Below are 17,399 nucleotides of genomic sequence, written 5' to 3' on the forward strand. Positions count from 1 at the left end.
AGTTTACTATAAATAGGCTATAAACTATTTTTTTTTTGGGTATGGGTTATAACTTATTAGTGTTTCAATTGTTTTTTAACGTAGTTATAAATAAATGCACTTTCACAAAAAGAGAGAGAGAGAGTAATTGCACTAACGTGCAACAGTTATTACTATGAAATTTATAGGCTGCTGATTTTGCCACTCCCTTTTTTGTTAACGCCACTCCCCCTGCAAGTGTATTTTTAAAAATACACTTGCAGGGGGAGTGGCGTTAACAAAAAAGGGAGTGGCAAAATCATTTCCCAATTTATAACCCCTCTTACTAATATTGTACAGGTCATTTATAGATGGATGTTAATGCAATGCTTTGACCTTATAGCATGCAAAATTGCAAATGTAAACGTATAAGATAAAGCTCAAATGATTTAACAACCCAAAAAAAAAGAAAAAAAAGATTAAACTCAAATATTTCTATTACATTGGATCAACTTACGTACACATATGTCAGCTCCCCTCCTCACCATGTCAACTCATGGGTTAAGAATAACTACTCAATGTTTTATTCCATCTTCTTTGACTTCGTTAAAGTTCTACTTTTCTTAAATGACTACGAATCATTACGGATCTCTATTCGAGTGGATTATCTATATCCTAACATATAAATATTTATGAAAAAAATTGTGTATTCAAACAATATTGAATCATGTGGATGATGTGATTAGAACTAATTAATCCTATTACTCATCTTGTCAACTTGCATTATTTAATGAGAATGGTTACTTAAAGGCCTCATATAATAACGGAGTTGAATATAGTCATTCAAAAAAAAAAAAAAAAAACTCAGTAACAGAAGAGATTATAGCACTGCCCCATTAGAGCATCTCCACTCCTTGCTCTTTTATTGACTCAAACTCAAAATTTGAATTTTTTTTCTTCTTAAAATGCTCTCCCACTTCTTACTCAAAACTATATCAAATTTTAGTTTTACTCAAATTTAAACTCTAATTGAGTTAGATGCTAAACCACACACAAATTTTTAAAGGCAAATTTCACACCCTTATATTTACGATTTTGCCATTAATGAAGTTTTTACTTATATTTTGTGCTTGGGTTCGAGTTTGCCCATTGAAACCCACAATATCAAATAAAGTTTTTACTCATATTTTTACCCAAATAATCATTCTATAATTACAAATATTTACACAAACCCACTCATATTCACATTAGGGCCCACACACACTATACCTTCAATATGTATTGGACCCACAAAAAGATGTGAGTGTGTGTGTAAAGTGTTTGTGTGTGTTTTGTGGTTGTATATTAAGGTCCCGTTTGTTTGGGCGTACAATATTTTCCGGTGTGTTAGTTGTGTAAAAAATGAGAAAATTATTTTACATTAATTAGATGAAAATGATTTACTCTTAAATTTTTATAAGTTATTTTTCGAAATGAACCTATTGTCTTCTAGTGCAATTATAACCGCTTAGTTTCCTCGATCGTCAGTTCTGACCCACCGAAAAATAAAATGTTTTGACAATATTTTCAAATGCTAACCAAATACCGAAAAATAAAAATTTGAAGTTTGTTTTCTGAAAAAATATTTTACATTGTAAAACATTTTACATCGAAACAAACGCAGCCTAAGGGTAAAATAAATTTTCCAAGTGGCCAAAACACGTGTCAGTCACCAAAGAGCGGAGAATAACTCCTCTACCCCGCCGGCGTTTGTCACCACGTTTTGACCTCTGAATCAATGTCATCACGGGATAATTCAGACATCACGCCGTTAAACTCCGTTAAATTCCTCCCTTCATTTCTTCAATTTTTTTCTCTCTTTTTCTATCTTGGGATGGGATAGTCTCGTCAATACAAATACCTCTCTCCATTGCTTGTGCCAGTGTCCTTGAGCAAAACAGCCAAAGCCTTTGGAGAGGGAAAGAATGAAATCCTCCTTCTCCCTCTCTCTCTGTTTCTTCTCCGCTCTGCTTCTCCTCCAAAGGTACTCTCAAATTACAGTTTCTTCGTTTTTTAATCTCTCGCCCCTTTATAGCATCATCAAATAAATTAGTTCTTCAGTTTTGCATTTTCGATTGTTTGCAATGAAACCCAGTTCATAGAATGAGGTTACTTGTTTAATGATTCATTGAGCTGACCCTATGGAATGCTCTTTTGATAGGCCTTCTTCTTAATAAGACAGAATGATGGAAATGTTACCTGATTTTGGAAAATTGTTTGTGACTTGAATGGGGAATAAATAAATATTGTTCCTTTATTTCTTGTTTTTTCCTTTGTTACGTGCTGCCGTCTGTTTATTCATTTTCTCCATTTTTTTGAGGTTATGTAGCTGAATTTCATTGTTTAGTTTTATGGAGTCGAGTATTGAGTTTTTTTCTTTGAAATTATAGAGTCAATTATTTAAAAAAGTGATCACCCATTTCAGAATACTTTGTGAGAACCGTGCCAGCTCGCCACCAAGGGGTTGGAACTCCTATGATTCCTTTAGCTGGATCATCTCTGAAGAAGAGTTCCTCAACAATGCGGAACTCGTGGCGGAACGATTGAAGGCTCATGGATATGAGGTCTTTAAACATTTCTTAATGCCAGAAATTTTAGGTTGTGTTTGGTTCACCAGAATGAAGCTGGAATCGAATGGTCTTTTCCACATTTGGTTCTCTAAACAAAGAATGTACATTACAGCTCTGTTTGTTTTAACGTAAAATGTTAATACGGAATGTAAAATGATTTTGCTGAAAACATTCTTTTTTCTTTTGTTTTCTGGTGTTCGGTGCAACACTTGGAAAAAAATTACCAGAACAAAAATTCCCCACCAGATAGTTGAGATTAAAAAAAATAAATCAATTTTTACGTCAAAACAAACGGAGCCTACATGTGGAATCGTCATTTGCCAACTTAGGTGATTGGCCATTCCTTTGGAAGACCAAGGAATGAACAATTACATTGCTCACATCATTCTAGCAAACCAAACACTGCCTTGGGATATAAAATCATGTTTCTATAACTTTCTGTTTCCCTTAGTGCATAATAATTGGAGATAGACCTAACTGTTCTTTTTTCCTTTCTGTTCTTTCTTTTTTTTTGGTTCATTTGTGGTTCAATGTAGTATGTTGTGGTGGATTACCTCTGGTATAGGAGGAAAGTCAAAGGTGCATACTCTGATTCTCTGGGGTTCGATGTAATTGATGAGTGGGGCAGGATGATTCCTGACCCGGACAGATGGCCTTCGTCCAAAGGTGGGAAAGGATTCTCCACTTTAGCCAAGAAGGTTCATAGCATGGGTTTGAAGTTTGGGATTCACGTTATGAGAGGTATAAGTACCCAGGCTGTCAATGCAAATACCCCCATCTTAGACACCACTAAGGTATGTCTCTCAATCCTACCGTGACTCAATTCGTTTTCTATCTTGTAAAGTTAGGGGGCATGCTATTTTCAAATTCCTTGGCACAAAATTGCAGAAAATACTTTGCAAGACCTGGTTACTATGCCGTGGTTGGGCCAATCACTGTTTTTTAAGTCCCTATGCAAACAAATGGATATCGTAATTTATATTTGCAGAGAGTCATGCATTAGAGAAGACATTAAGAAAAACGGTTTGATAAACCATCAGGTGTGACTGGAAGCTATAGAGTTGAGGATAGAAACTATAATAGAGTTCCATCTGGTCATTGGCACATGTTCGGATGAAAAATTGTGTCACTTAAGTCATGAATCTGTATGCTTTGTCTAGCTTCATTTTTCACATTGAGTTTTGGACTGAGGTTTTTTAATACATCATTTGAGTTAGACTGTTAGAGTGTTTACATATGAGAGAGTACAAAAATAAGAAGTTGTTCGCTAGGCCCACTTATTGTAGTGCTACTTTTGTGAGATTCTGATCATTATATCCTGGAAGATAGATGTCCAAAGATTCCGGAAGCACCACAGAGGAGACACATATGTCGTACAGACATTGTGCTCACCACTAGCCTTGATCATTTTTCATCAATTTTCATGTTTCATTTGTGATTTTAATAATTTCAGTTTCCTCGTATTAGCATCATAGTTACACCAAAATTAGACTACTTTTCCACAGACTATTGCTTATGCCTGTGTTCCTACTTCCTACTTTTCCTTTAGGGATATGCTTATGAGGAAGCTGGGCAGCATTGGCATGCAAAAGATGTAGGAGTGAAGGAGAGGGCTTGTGCATGGATGTCACATGGTTTCATGAGCGTAAACACTAAACTGGGAGCTGGAAGAGCCTTTTTGAGGTCACTTTATCAACAGTATGCTGACTGGGGTGTTGATTTTGGTAATTTGAATTCACTTGGAAGAAAATAAGTTTTGTTTTAACTCTACATTAGCCACCGCAGTCTTCTTTTAGTCGGAAGTAGATTAGGTGCAGATGGGGTAGGAATGGACCCAATCTGCTACATGCAATTGAAATTTTTTTTTGATGGCGCTTGCGTACCATTTGAAATTACTGTGGCTTTCTATCAATTAGAATTTTAGGAGAACTGTAGGTTTAGTTTTTGGTATAGTATTAACTATCAGCAGTGATGGAGCTAATTTCCTTTACTGTCTTCAGATGGGTAGGCTCTATGCAGTGCGACCTTATATTTCTGTCTTCCATATCTCCATCTTGTTTGAAAACAATTGAACTCTAGATAACAAAGCAATCTTGGAAGTCTCATATTCCCCTGACTAATTTGTTTCATCGGTTTTCTTCTCAGTGAAACACGACTGTGTATTTGGTGATGATTTGGATCTAGATGAGATAAGCATTGTATCAGAGGTACGAACAAAAGCCTTTTCTAGTGTAATTTTTGGTAATATTCTGAGCTAATTGTGCTGTTTGAGGGAGTTCATCTTTTGATAAGGTCTGAAAAGTAATGTATCAAGTGCCTTCTTTGCAGGTTTTGAAGGGACTTAACCGCTCCATTCTATATTCCCTGTCTCCAGGAACTAGTGTGACACCGGAAATGGCAAAGGATGTAAAAGGCCTGGTTAACATGTATAGGATAACAGGTGATGATTGGGATTCTTGGCGAGATGTCTCTGCCCATTTTGCTGTAACCAGGTGCATAAACTACACTTCATCTTAGTTTACTGGTTTCAATTTCCGAGTTATCTATTAGTCTATTTTCTCCCTTGCATTTGTTGCTTCTCCTCTTTGTCCGTGTATTGTTTAGCTTAAGACTTTTCCATTTCAAATTCCTCGCTTTACTTCTTTCTTTCTTTTACCTATTGTTTTCCGTTGTGTTTTGGCTATTATTCTCCTCTTTTTGACCTTATAGGATGTCTGGCCCTTTTGTATCAGGGACTTCTCTACTGCTGATATGATAGGGGCTCAGGGATTGCTGGGAAAGTCATGGCCTGACTTAGATATGCTACCACTAGGATTCCTTACTGATCCAGGTATAACTCTGGGCAGACCTAGTTTTGGGTCATATTTGTGCTAAAAACAGGAAGAAGGAAAAACATGCAAGAAAAAAAAAAAGAACAAAAAAGCAAAGAAAAGAAAGCAAGTGAATGCTTGGCAACTTTGAGGGAGTTGGTGGAAGGGACATTCATCTTAGCCTTGAAAAACTTTCGGATAAACCACTTTGTCCACTCCAAACAAGTGAATGCTTGCTATGTTGCTTAAAGTGGGTAGGTGGGATCTAAGAAACACAGATTCTTAAAAAAGAAGGTGGCATGTCCGTGTCCGACACCAGCACTCTTCGAACAATCTTGGACACTTGTCCGATACTCTTTGTCTATGTGTCCGTAATTGAAAAATAAAAATCATAATTTGGACGGTGTCCGATACTCTTTTTGCAACGTGTTGGACACTTATTTGGTGTCTAGGACAAAAAAAAGAGAGAGGATGTAACGACACTTCTTAGATACTCACTAACATAAGATTCTATGAAAATTTGGAATTTTACCTCTCAGTATGATGTTCAAAGTTGCACAAATATTAATTGTTCAACTAATCAAATTTTAATTCACTTAGATTTTCTTAAGGATTTCTTGAGGATTCTTAGCCATGCCGTTGTCCTATTCTTTAAGAAATTCTTGAGTCCTATATCAATCTTGATTCTTCATAACTTGGTGTATCTTATCTATCATTTACTTTAAGGATGCAAACTTATGGTGATAAATGTATACATAACAATACTTAAGGATGTATAGTCGTAGTAATACACAACCTTTGTGTCCTATATTTTAGCAAAATAACTTATCCGTGTGTCCGTGTCCGTATCCGTGCTTGTTAGGGTGGGGTGGTTGACTGGACCTCCCTGCTGTGATGCGAAAAATGGTTCACTAGATTATAAATGCTAGGAAGGTGTTAGAAGCCCCGCTCTCTCAATTTGGAGGGTCAGCGTTATGACGAAGAGTTTTGAATATTTTAGCTTTTGTTTATTGGGTAACTTACTTTTTTTCCCTGCGCAAATGCTTGACATTTTTACCATGAGAGGTCTGATAGGATCCAATGTGACCACCACTTTACAGTACACCATAACATTGTCCAACAGATGATCCAAACACGGCTTGGATTGTTATAAATAACTGAACTCCTAAACTCATAATTAGGGCACAATATTGTGAAGCAGTGCCACATGCTTAATTATCCAACCAAACTAAGCCTTAAGTTGCAATTAATTGGAATCGGCTACATGAATTCTTTTTCGCCAGTCCACTATGTTAAAAGCACATGCTTAATATCCATTCCTTAATTTCAATAACAAACATAATCGCCGATATCAATCACATTGAGCACCTTTACCAAAAGAGATTATAGATTTGACATCGTGGCCTTGGCTAAAGCATAAAACTATTCTTTTGTATCCTCCAAATTTAGAAGTTCATTTGGAAACTTGGCAAAAACGAATAGCCTCAATTAATGGTATATAACTTATCAATAGGTTCAAATGAAGGTCCACACAGAACAAGTAAGCTTAGTCTAGACGAGCAAAGAACTCAGGTACGTCACTGTATGTAATTCAACTAAGGGTCTTTTTCCATACTTCTCATGTTTCAAGTAACTATTTCCATTTTGAAGTAATGGGTTTTGTTTAACAGATGACCCTGTGGTCCATGGCCAAGTCTCCTCTCATGTATGGAGGGGATATGAGAAAGCTAGATGACTCCACATTCAATCTCATCACAAACCCTACCCTACTAGAAATAAACTCCTACAGCTCAAACAATAGGGAGGCATGTGAATTTTTCTATCCGTAACTCCTTATCATCTCAGTATTTGACAGTCGTAACGTAAATATTCTGTTTTGCACAGTTCCCTTATGTTACGAGTACAAATGGTCTCCGATTTAAAAACCGGGGGCTGACCTGGGAATCAGGAAGTTTGTTAGATACTGTTCCCCCAGAAACAGATACTTTCGGTCTCACTAGCTGTATGGATCCAAAGGCTAAAGGTTGGTTCATCAAAATTACTGATAATGACATTGAACAAGTCTGCTGGAAAGGGAGCACAAGAAACAGATACGAAGCACCTTTTTGCCTATACATAAGGAAATCACGTTTGGCATCGTAAAAGCACTCCACCTTTGCCTGATATATTTTCCTTTATCTTAGTTACATGGTTTTTCTAATTTTATAGTTGTTGACATACTAAGGCCCAAGGGACATTGATGTAGAGACGAAGATATGATGTACAAACAGCTATACCAAGGGAACGTTCATTTACTCGCAACAGATGCAATGGAGGTTTGCTTGGATGCTTCTCCAACTAGGAAGCTTGCTTCCAAAGAGATCAAGAGAGGTTCATTTTCACCTTGCAAATGGGACACTAACCAGGTACATTTAGTGCGGAACTTCTGATTCTGATGTCGGAGTGGGATTTCCTTCTGTATGTGTAAGGTATAAGTCTGCATTTTAGGAAGTCAAAGATTATGTTTTTGCCCATGTTTTGGCGGCTCTAAACAGTGGGTTTTGAAGTTGAACCTCCAGAAAAATTTCTTTGGACTTGTTGAACTATAACCAGTTTAGTTTGTCTATTGGAATATGTACTTTTTTCCCTTCATCAATCTTAGGTTTCTTTTGTTTTTTACCCTTGCAAGTTTAGCTTTATTATATTCATTGCAGAAAGATTAATGAGTGATATGCCTTAATTTTCTCGTCTACCAGATGTGGGAGTTAAGCAATGATGGAACCCTCAAGAACAACTATTCTGGTTTATGCGCTTCAATGAAAAAAGTCAAAGGTGATGTATATATAGCTGATTACACCTCTTTAACAAAGATGTTAGTTATTTTTTCAGATACGAATTGATCATTTGTGCAGTTAATGCTGGTTTTGAAGGAATTCGGTCCTGGATTGCTACTGGAAGAAAAGGTTTGATTTCCGCTTAACTCCAGATTATTTAAAGTTGAAGGAATAACAAGGATTGTTTCGAAAGAACTTGTTGGAAAATTGACTAGTTGGAAGCCTTAACCACTAGAATGGCAATATGTGGTCAACTTCAAGAGTGTTTGAATCAATTGAAAACTAAGATTGAAAGGCTAATTGAAGTAAAGTGAAATCCAAGAATCAAAGGGTAATTAAGTAGATTGGATACCAAGAATGAAATACAATTCCGTGAAGATAAAACCAATTTTCCTTGGATATGTAAAACCCTTAAACATCTTATCCTTTGCAAGGACATGTCCATGCAAATTGCCGTCTCTTGGCATATACAAGATATAAAGAGGTGGAAAGCTACTAGAAATTTATTAGAATGTTCAGAAATGTCGCAGGATTACTTGTACAGACATTAGTCAAGTTCCTTGTATTTGGACGAGTACAAAAATGGCCAAGGCTTGGTTAGATTAAACTAAGGCACCTAGCAAAACCTTTCATTTGGCAAGGTCGCATTAAGGTTGTGTTTTGTTCAGTGGAATGATTTTTGGAAGGAATGGAATGGTCATACCTTGACGAATGATGATTCCACTTGTAATATTGATACTGTCATTCTTTGAGCAACCCAAAAGTCAGAATGAGGGTTTTAAGAGAATGGCCATTCCATTTCAGTCAACCAAACACTTCCTAAGTTCCCTCACTAAGAGTATAGGCCATCATAGATGATGTACCCCTCTCTATATTACCCTCGGTATCAACCACTTGGTGCACTCACTGTATGAACAATAGTTTTGTCTTGTCTCTGGTTGTGTTAACTGATCTTGTTGCTGTTCCAGTCTACCATAACTGTTTTGTCTCTATTCAGGTGAAATATACGTTGCTTTCTTCAATTTGAGTCCCGAGAAGACTGTAATATCTGCAAAGATTTCAGACCTTGCTAAAGTGCTTCCTGATAAAAATCTGAGCAATGCTTCATGCTTTTGCAAAGAGGTATGGAGTGGGGAAGATCTGGGAGAAGCGAAAGAATCAATATCAACGGCAGTAGAAACGCACGGTTGTGCTCTGTTTGTGTTGGATTGCAGTTAGTGCGATCACAACTTTCTTAGCCATGAAAAATACTGATGAAATAATATGTCAATTTGGTTATCGGTTAAAAGTATATACTATAAACCATGTTTTGGTAACTTTCCGTTCTCATTATTGCAAATGCTGCAGATTTATTTACTTCTTTACATTCACACACTCTAAATAGACGCTTAGGCTGTGTTTGTATCCTTTCATTTGTCAAAGGGAAATGAAAATGAAAACGCTTGGGCGTTAACAATTGGGTTGGTTTATATATCCGCTTATTTATCTATATCCGTCCAATTAGGCGTTATAAATAGACACTTGGGCGTTTTACAATTGGGTGGGTTTATATGGGTTCAACCCATATCAACCCATTAATACTTATATAGACTTGGCACCGCTAAATTTTGTTTTGTTTGTTATATAGTTCTAAATCCTTTTTTTTTTTTGTGTGGAGAAAGGAGACCCAAAAGAGTACTATTCCAAAACTAAATTAGTCTTTTTCGTACTCCATGTGCAAATGACAAACATCATTTACTTACATTATTTTAATTTTTCCTAGCGTCGATGACTATTCATATTGCAATGCATTTTTTTATTTTTCAGTATACATTTCGCGGACCTGTGGATATTGCCAACAGGGAGTGCATGACAGCAGTGTCGAGCGGCCGATCCGAGCAATCTGTGCCGAGATGAATGGCCAGATCAGCTGCTCGACACCGCTGCCAAGCACCCGCGCTTGGCCGCATCCCCCAATTCTTCGCATTTCGCCACTACCAGGGTAAAATCTTGGCTCCGTCCCTGCCTGTCCATTTTTCACTTTTTTTGGAATTAGACCCTGTCCAGTTTGAACTCCCCAAACTATTGGTGTAAGGGATTTTTTTATTTATTTTCGGGATCAAGTTTTGTCTGAGGATCACCTGAACACTTTTCAAACTGAAGAGAATGACTGTTTCTACGGCTCCTAATGAGGCCATTTAGCTGAATTGATGAATGATGATTTCAATTGTAATGTGTCCGTTACATTTTGCCAACCAACATCGGTATGAGCGTTCATAACTTCATATAGAGCGCAACTTCATTCTAGCGAACTATATACAAGTATTGTTACTGATTTGCGTTTAGTTTTTATGTCAATATATTCCGCATTGTTTTTCTGTTTGGTGCCGCGAATTCAACACCGTGCGTCGAAAATTCAAGAACAATGAACTTGTGTGGTTGTAAATTTATGAATGGCAGAAGTTCACACCATGGAGACAGATACATAACAAGAAGCACGCACAAGTGACTGTGGAAGGAACATTGGAGTAGTTTGAACCAAAGAAGCTAGTGGAGTACATCCACAAAAAAGGCAGGCAAACATGCATGCAGTAATTGTGAAGCAAACACGACCACCAGAGAAGAAAGAAGACGAGATCGAAGGAAAAGGAAAAAAATTGCGAGAAATTTAACCCCCGCCCTGCGAGTATTACCAGATTCATCCACCAGGACTAGCTAGTCGATTTACACGCCTCAGCTTTTCAGTGACGAAAATCCTAATGCCTGCCTGCTCCGTGATGTAGATAAAAAAAAATTGACCCAGTGAACATTAGGTAGAGTTCTAGGACTGAAAATTGACGTTCTTGTTCTCAATTGACTCGATCGTTTTTGAATGGGGAGCTCTGGACTCCTCTTTGTCTATACAAATTTGAACCAGAAATGCTTTTTTTTTTTTGGTTTTTTGAAGATTGAGGTGTTCGGGCCACGTTACGTGCACCTCAATTAATTCTGAAACATTGATTTCTAGTATATAAGAGTGCACGTAGGGTAGCATGGAATGTACATGCCTCCAGATATTTTTCATTACTAGGAATTTAGGAAATGTGGAACTACAAATGGCATGGATCCTTTGGCAGGGGTTTCTGACATGTATATCTGAGTGGGTTTGTGCAATTTTCAAATTTCTTTTTCAGGCACTTTTTACTCTAAAAAGTACCAAAATTCGAAATCTAATGGAACAACAACAAAAATATTGAGACGAAAGTAGTTAAGAAATACTTAAACTTGGCTTTGTTGTGTCTTTTTGTTTAATATTCCCATCAATTGTCTTTGTTGTATAGCGACTCGAGATTAAAAATCTCTAGAATAAAAAAATAAAAAAACATTTGACTGAATCTTAATTATACAAAGAGCCAATTAATTAAAAAGCTTGTATGAGCAGGGTGAGTTGCACTGCAAGACCAAAACAGCCATGTCAATACCAGAAATCAAACAATTCAAACTGTGGGTTTAATTACTCTGTTTGACCTTACCCTATATATGTTGTTTTGAATACTATTACGAAGGTTGTAGTTTTTTTTTTTTTTTTGAATAATATTACGAAGATTGTAGTTTTTTTTTTTTTTTTTCAATCGAAATAAGAGATCATTTTACATCAGATATAAAATACAGAGTACAAATCTGGGACACTACATGTTACACCCCGTCTTTTCTTATTCCTAATAATTATATTTCTGAAATAAAAAAGAGAGGATTTTATGGTTTGGATCCTAATTGATATTTTTCTCTCTCGGGCTAGTATAACTGTTGTCGGCACAATTATAGTGCTGGGATAAAAGTCTAAATAGTTTTAGTATTTGGTATTGTACCGTAATAAATACTTTTATTAAGTGGTTACCTATTATTAAGGAAGAAACATGAGTAATTAGTAGGTAGTTTGATAGACTTTAACTTGGGCATATTATTTCACCAGTTCATTAGAGTTGGTTTTAAGAAACGTCGACTTTCGAGAAAAGCAGCAGCCGTAGTAGAGAAGAGATTATCTTTGGATTCTTTCGAGGTAATATTTCACTTCATCTCTCTCGTTCTTTTGATCTACCATTTCCCAAAGCAATAGGTCCATGGATTGGGCACTACTGCACAAGTGTCGAGTTATATTATTGGGATATTTGTAGTGTTCGTGGAGGTTTACTTGGTGTGGTTAATCAGAGAGAGAGAGAGAGGGGTTCGGTGTTTGTGGCGGTGTGCGGCTTGGAGAATATTGGCCAAATATGGGGTGATGGTGTTGTATCGTGTGGGTGGTGGTTCGGGTGATTGGAATTGCACATGCTAATTAACAATGTTTTTTCTTAGTTGCTACTTATCTTAGTTTATTGTTAATTTTGTTGGGTGGTGGCTTGAAGTTGAGAGGCCGTAGGAAATTTGGGAGAATGGGAATTGGCATACAGTGGCATTATGATTTTGGATTTGGGTTTTATCAGTTGTCGAAGCCTTGGGTTTTAGAGGGTCTGGTAGTCACTTAGGTGTAGGCCTTTTCTGTTAGATTATGTCATTTCGGGATTAGTTAGTCATTTTGTATTGTTCTTCCAAAAAACCCATAGGTACCGACCAAAACCCCACCGAAATCATACCGATGGCCGTGCCGGGTTGTCTCCGGCCACCGGACGGCCTATCCGAGCCGTCCAAAAATTCTAAAAAAAAGAAGAGAGAGGCCCTTGCGGGAATCAATGGCATCCGATGTGTGTAGGGTACTTGATCCAAACACCATATTTTTCCCGATCTCTTAATGAGATGCAAAAGTCCTAACCCACTGAGCTAGCCCCAGTTGGTTTCGAAGGTTGTAGTTGAAGTGTTGAACACAATGAATTAGAGCAACTCAACGGGTCCAAAGCCAACAAAATGGCTTGACCTTTCAATTTTTTTTAAAAAAAGGCATGCACCAATGACTTGCCTAATTACAAATTGTATTTGTCATTTCTTGAGCATTACGCTTAAGAAATGGAAAACTAATTTCGTGCCACCTCTCACTATTTGGTAGGTATTCGTTTTTGAAAAAATTCATTGGCTGTTCTAATTGCCAAGCGATGATCCATGTGTCTAAAACTAATTTGGACTTCTATAAAGAGCTTGAAATTCAAAGAGCTTAAGCTATAAGGATTAATTCATATAAGCAGAATCCAATCTCCGGTGGGTATGGAGGCGCGCGCGCACACACACGTATAAAGAGTTAGCTCTATTATCTCTTTATCTCTGCCCAACTATAATATAATATGATTCGAGGAAACCCTCATTAATATTTTCGCATAGATTATCGGTTCTGAGATTTTGGGGGCCTAAGACGGACGTAGATAATGAGGCCCTTAATAAAATTTGCGACAATAAAATAACAAGTAGTTAAATGATTTTTTCAAAGCCAAATGCATGTATTCGACGAGGAAAAAACCCATACAAATACTAATTTTTTATCCTGTTTTCTCTTCTTTGATCTCTAATTCATCTTCTTCCATTTTATTGTGTGTTCAGGAGATTAGAGCTGTTAAGGGTAGAATATGCATAAAACTTATATAGGAACCCACCACATGGGATCATTTTCCGAGGGGCTCTACATGAAGACAGCCGCTCAGTGATCTGCATTTTCTTTTTCCTTTTTTGTTTCCTTTGATTGAGCAAGTCAGGTTAGGCCCAACCATTGGGCCTATGTCTCTTAAGTGTAAAATAGGTGGTTTGGGTATTAAAATGGGCCTCTAGTGTTGCTATACCGAAAAAGATTGGACATATATAACAGGTACCCAAAATAATAGGAGGCCCTAGTTTTTACACATTCTTGGGGGCTTAAGGCGCCGGCTTCTTAGGCCTTAGCCCAAAGCCGGCCTTGCATAGATACTAGCTAGGTGTGTATCTTCTATTATTCTTACTTGAATGTAGTCAGCGTAGGCACCTCGCGTTGGCAAGCATATTAGGCCTATTATTGCAAAGACATTTATCTTTATTTAAATTATTTGAAAATGTTATCTTTATTCAATTATTTGAAAAAGTCATACTTGAAATAGCTATAATAAATTTAATATTACAAATATATAGGAGTTAAAAAAAAATTGAGTACTACTTATTGGTTAGGAGAAACCCACTCAAAGCCATTAATTTTTTTTAAAGTGTTTAAAAACCTAACTACAGAAAATAAATGCAACCTTATAAACTTTAGACGTCAGAATACTCCATCCGTCCCCCATTTTTTAGTCTCAGTTACCACTTTTTCCTATCCCAAAATTTTTGTCCCACTTAAAAACTAGATGGCTAATAGTCAAAGAATTTCCCATTATACCCTCCTTACTAATTTAATTTGAGGAAAACTTTAAATTTAAAAATGACCCGCTTTTCTCATTTGTTGGCACCTTGATCTTCCGGGTGAGAATTTGATTCTGTTTTGGACTCCTACTTTGGTGCCTAAATGGCTGGCTAATCAACCCCAATTGACTGATGTCAAAAAGGTTTAATTTTGTATCAATTTATTTCCAAAAGCATTGAAGGGCAAAATTGAAAAAACAAATGATCAAACATGCAATAATTATGGCCTCTTATTAAATTGGAATCCCGAAAAAGGACTAAAAATGGGGGATGCAGGGAGTATATAACTATATATACCAAAAGGATGTAATTAGAACAAAAACTAGATTGAAACAAAACAGAAACCTTGAGGACGCAATTGAGAAGTTCAAAATCTAAGGACCAAATTGAAACCTACATAAATTAAGGACAAAAATGAGATACATAAAAATATAAGGAACAAATTATACTCACCCTTAACTATAAGGACTAAGAACCCGTACCAATACCAACTTTTTGGACTTTTAATTATGACTTTTTTTGATTTTGTCCTTAGTCATTTTTTTTTTTTTTTTGTGTTTGTTAATTTTGCAATGAATTTTTGTAGATTATTGATTCGTTTCGACAAGACGAATTGGAAAGCTAGGTGTGTATCTTCAATTATTCTTACTTGAATGTAGTCAGTGTAGGCACCTCGCGTTGGCAAGCATATTAGGCCTATTATTGCAAAGACATTTATCTTTATTTAAATTATTTGAAAATGTTATCTTTATTCAATTATTTGAAAAAGTCATACTTGAAATAGCTATAATAAATTTAATATTACAAATATATAGGAGTTAAAAAAATTGAGTACTACTTATTGGTTAGGAGAAACCCACTCTAACCCATTAATTTTTTTTAAAGTGTTTAAAAACCTAACTACGAAAAATAAATGCAACCTTATAAACTTTAGACGTCATAATACTCCATCCGTCCCCATTTTTTAGTAGTCTCAGTTACCACTTTTTCCTATCCCAAAATTTTTGTCCCACTTAAAAACTAGATGGCTAATAGTCAAAGAATTTCCCATTATACCCTCCTTACTAATTTAATTTGAGGAAAACTTTAAATTTAAAAATGACCCGCTTTTCTCATTTGCTGGCACCTTGATCTTTCGGGTGAGAATTTGATTCTGTTTTGGACTCCTATTTTGGTGCCTAAATGGCTGGCTAATCAACCCCAATTGACTGATGTCAAAAAGGTTTAATTTTGTATCAATTTATTCCCAAAAGGATAGAAGGGTAAAATTGAAAAAACAAGTGATCAAACATGCAATAATTATGGTCCCTTTTTAAATTGGAATCCCGAAAAAGGACTAAAAAATGGGGATGCATGGAGTATAGAACTATATATACCAAAAGGATGTAATTAGAAGAAAAACCAGATTGAAACAAAACAGAAACCTTGAGGACGCAATTGAGACGTTCAAAATCTAAGGACCAAATTGAAACCTGCATAAATTAAGGACAAAAATGAGATACATAAAAATATAAGGAACAAATTGACACTCACCCTTAATTATAAGGACTAAGAACCCGTACCAATAACAACTTTTAGGACTTTTTTCGATTTTGTCCTTATTCATTTTTTTTTGTTTGTTAATTTTGCAATGAACTTTTGTAGATTATTGATTCGTTTCGACAAGGGGAATTGGAACCTAAATATTTTTGGAAATAACAACTTTTTAGTAAAAAAAAAATTTATTTTTGCTAAAAAGTGGTTATTTTCTAAAATATTTGGGTCAAAGTAAATTCTTTTACTTTTTCGATTTGTATCGTCGAGACGAATCAATAATTCACAACAGTTTGGCACAAAACTAACAAACACAAAAAAAATTGAATAAGGACAAAAAGTATTAAAATAAAAAATACTTAGCGGAACGGGGTCTAATTGCTAGATAAATGTAGAATAAATTGTATAGATCCATACATTTGCCTGCGGGGACATGCACTAACAGGGGATACTCGTTCTCAGTTTGGCGTTAGTCCACATGAGATTTTGTTCCAGTTTTAACTGGCCCCTCACTAGAATCGGCCCTGATGTTTGGGTTGCTCGAACCCGACCTCAAGCTTAGTTGCTCATTTACTATTAAGAGATAAAAAATAATAAGACGGAGTACAAGTCAAAAAAAGAAGAAGAAATAATCAAGATTTTATTGTGCTTTTTGCTTAGATCAAAAAATCAAAATGTAACTCCGATTATAGTGCTTTATGATTAGCATGATTCAACTTCTCCTTGCAAATTTTGAAGCAATGTATGGTTAACTTTTCTCCTTAAATTTTTGCAGTGGTAATTTATTTTTGTTTTATTTACTTTTCCTAATTTATTTTTAAACTTTTCATCATCATTTTTGAAATTAATTATGGATCTCGATGAAAGGAATAAGAAATATATAAAAATGGGAACCAAAGTTTATGATAAAAGGTTCAGATAATACAACATTAAGGACAAAATAAAAAGTACTCTGTTGGTTTCTTTTGTGACCCTTTTTTGCTTTTGGTCGTATTTTTTTTTTTACTTTTTAAACTTTTCTTGTCGAGATGGATTATTGATCCAAAAAAATAACGAAAAATCTCAACAAAAACAGAAAAGACAGAATTTTTTTCTAGGAAGAATGTGGAACTTCTGCATATTGTTACATAACATATGTTTTCTTTGTTGATATTTAAATTGTTCATTTTAAATTTTGATAGAAAGAAAAATGCAAAAAGTCAAAAAAATTAGTAGTAAGTTTTATACTCAAAACTTCTTATAAGGGCGTCCTTACCGTATTAAAGTGAGGACGCCCTTTTCCGACCAATTTGCGATGATCCGAGCCGCTCAATATGTTCAAAACGTAATTTTAAGAGTACCCGCGAGAAATCAGCAAATAAAAAGACCGGGAA

At 35.8% G+C, this 17,399-nt stretch overlaps 1 protein-coding gene across 1 annotated transcript; it reads left to right on the forward strand.

Moving 5' to 3' along the window:
- Positions 1–1,828: 1,828 nt before the first annotated feature.
- On the forward strand, positions 1,829–9,506 carry LOC131309329 (uncharacterized). Its single transcript, XM_058335982.1, has 14 exons — positions 1,829–1,981; positions 2,423–2,561; positions 3,104–3,361; positions 4,117–4,291; positions 4,713–4,774; positions 4,896–5,059; positions 5,300–5,397; positions 6,891–6,949; positions 7,048–7,182; positions 7,262–7,515; positions 7,623–7,782; positions 8,113–8,188; positions 8,269–8,319; positions 9,188–9,506. The coding sequence occupies exons 1-14, from the start codon at positions 1,923–1,925 to the stop codon at positions 9,406–9,408; spliced, it is 1,911 nt and encodes a 636-aa protein (XP_058191965.1). The 5' UTR covers positions 1,829–1,922; the 3' UTR covers positions 9,409–9,506.
- Positions 9,507–17,399: the final 7,893 nt, after the last annotated feature.

Source organism: Rhododendron vialii, chromosome 12a (genome assembly GCF_030253575.1).
Source record: "Rhododendron vialii isolate Sample 1 chromosome 12a, ASM3025357v1".
NCBI lineage: Eukaryota > Viridiplantae > Streptophyta > Magnoliopsida > Ericales > Ericaceae > Rhododendron > Rhododendron vialii.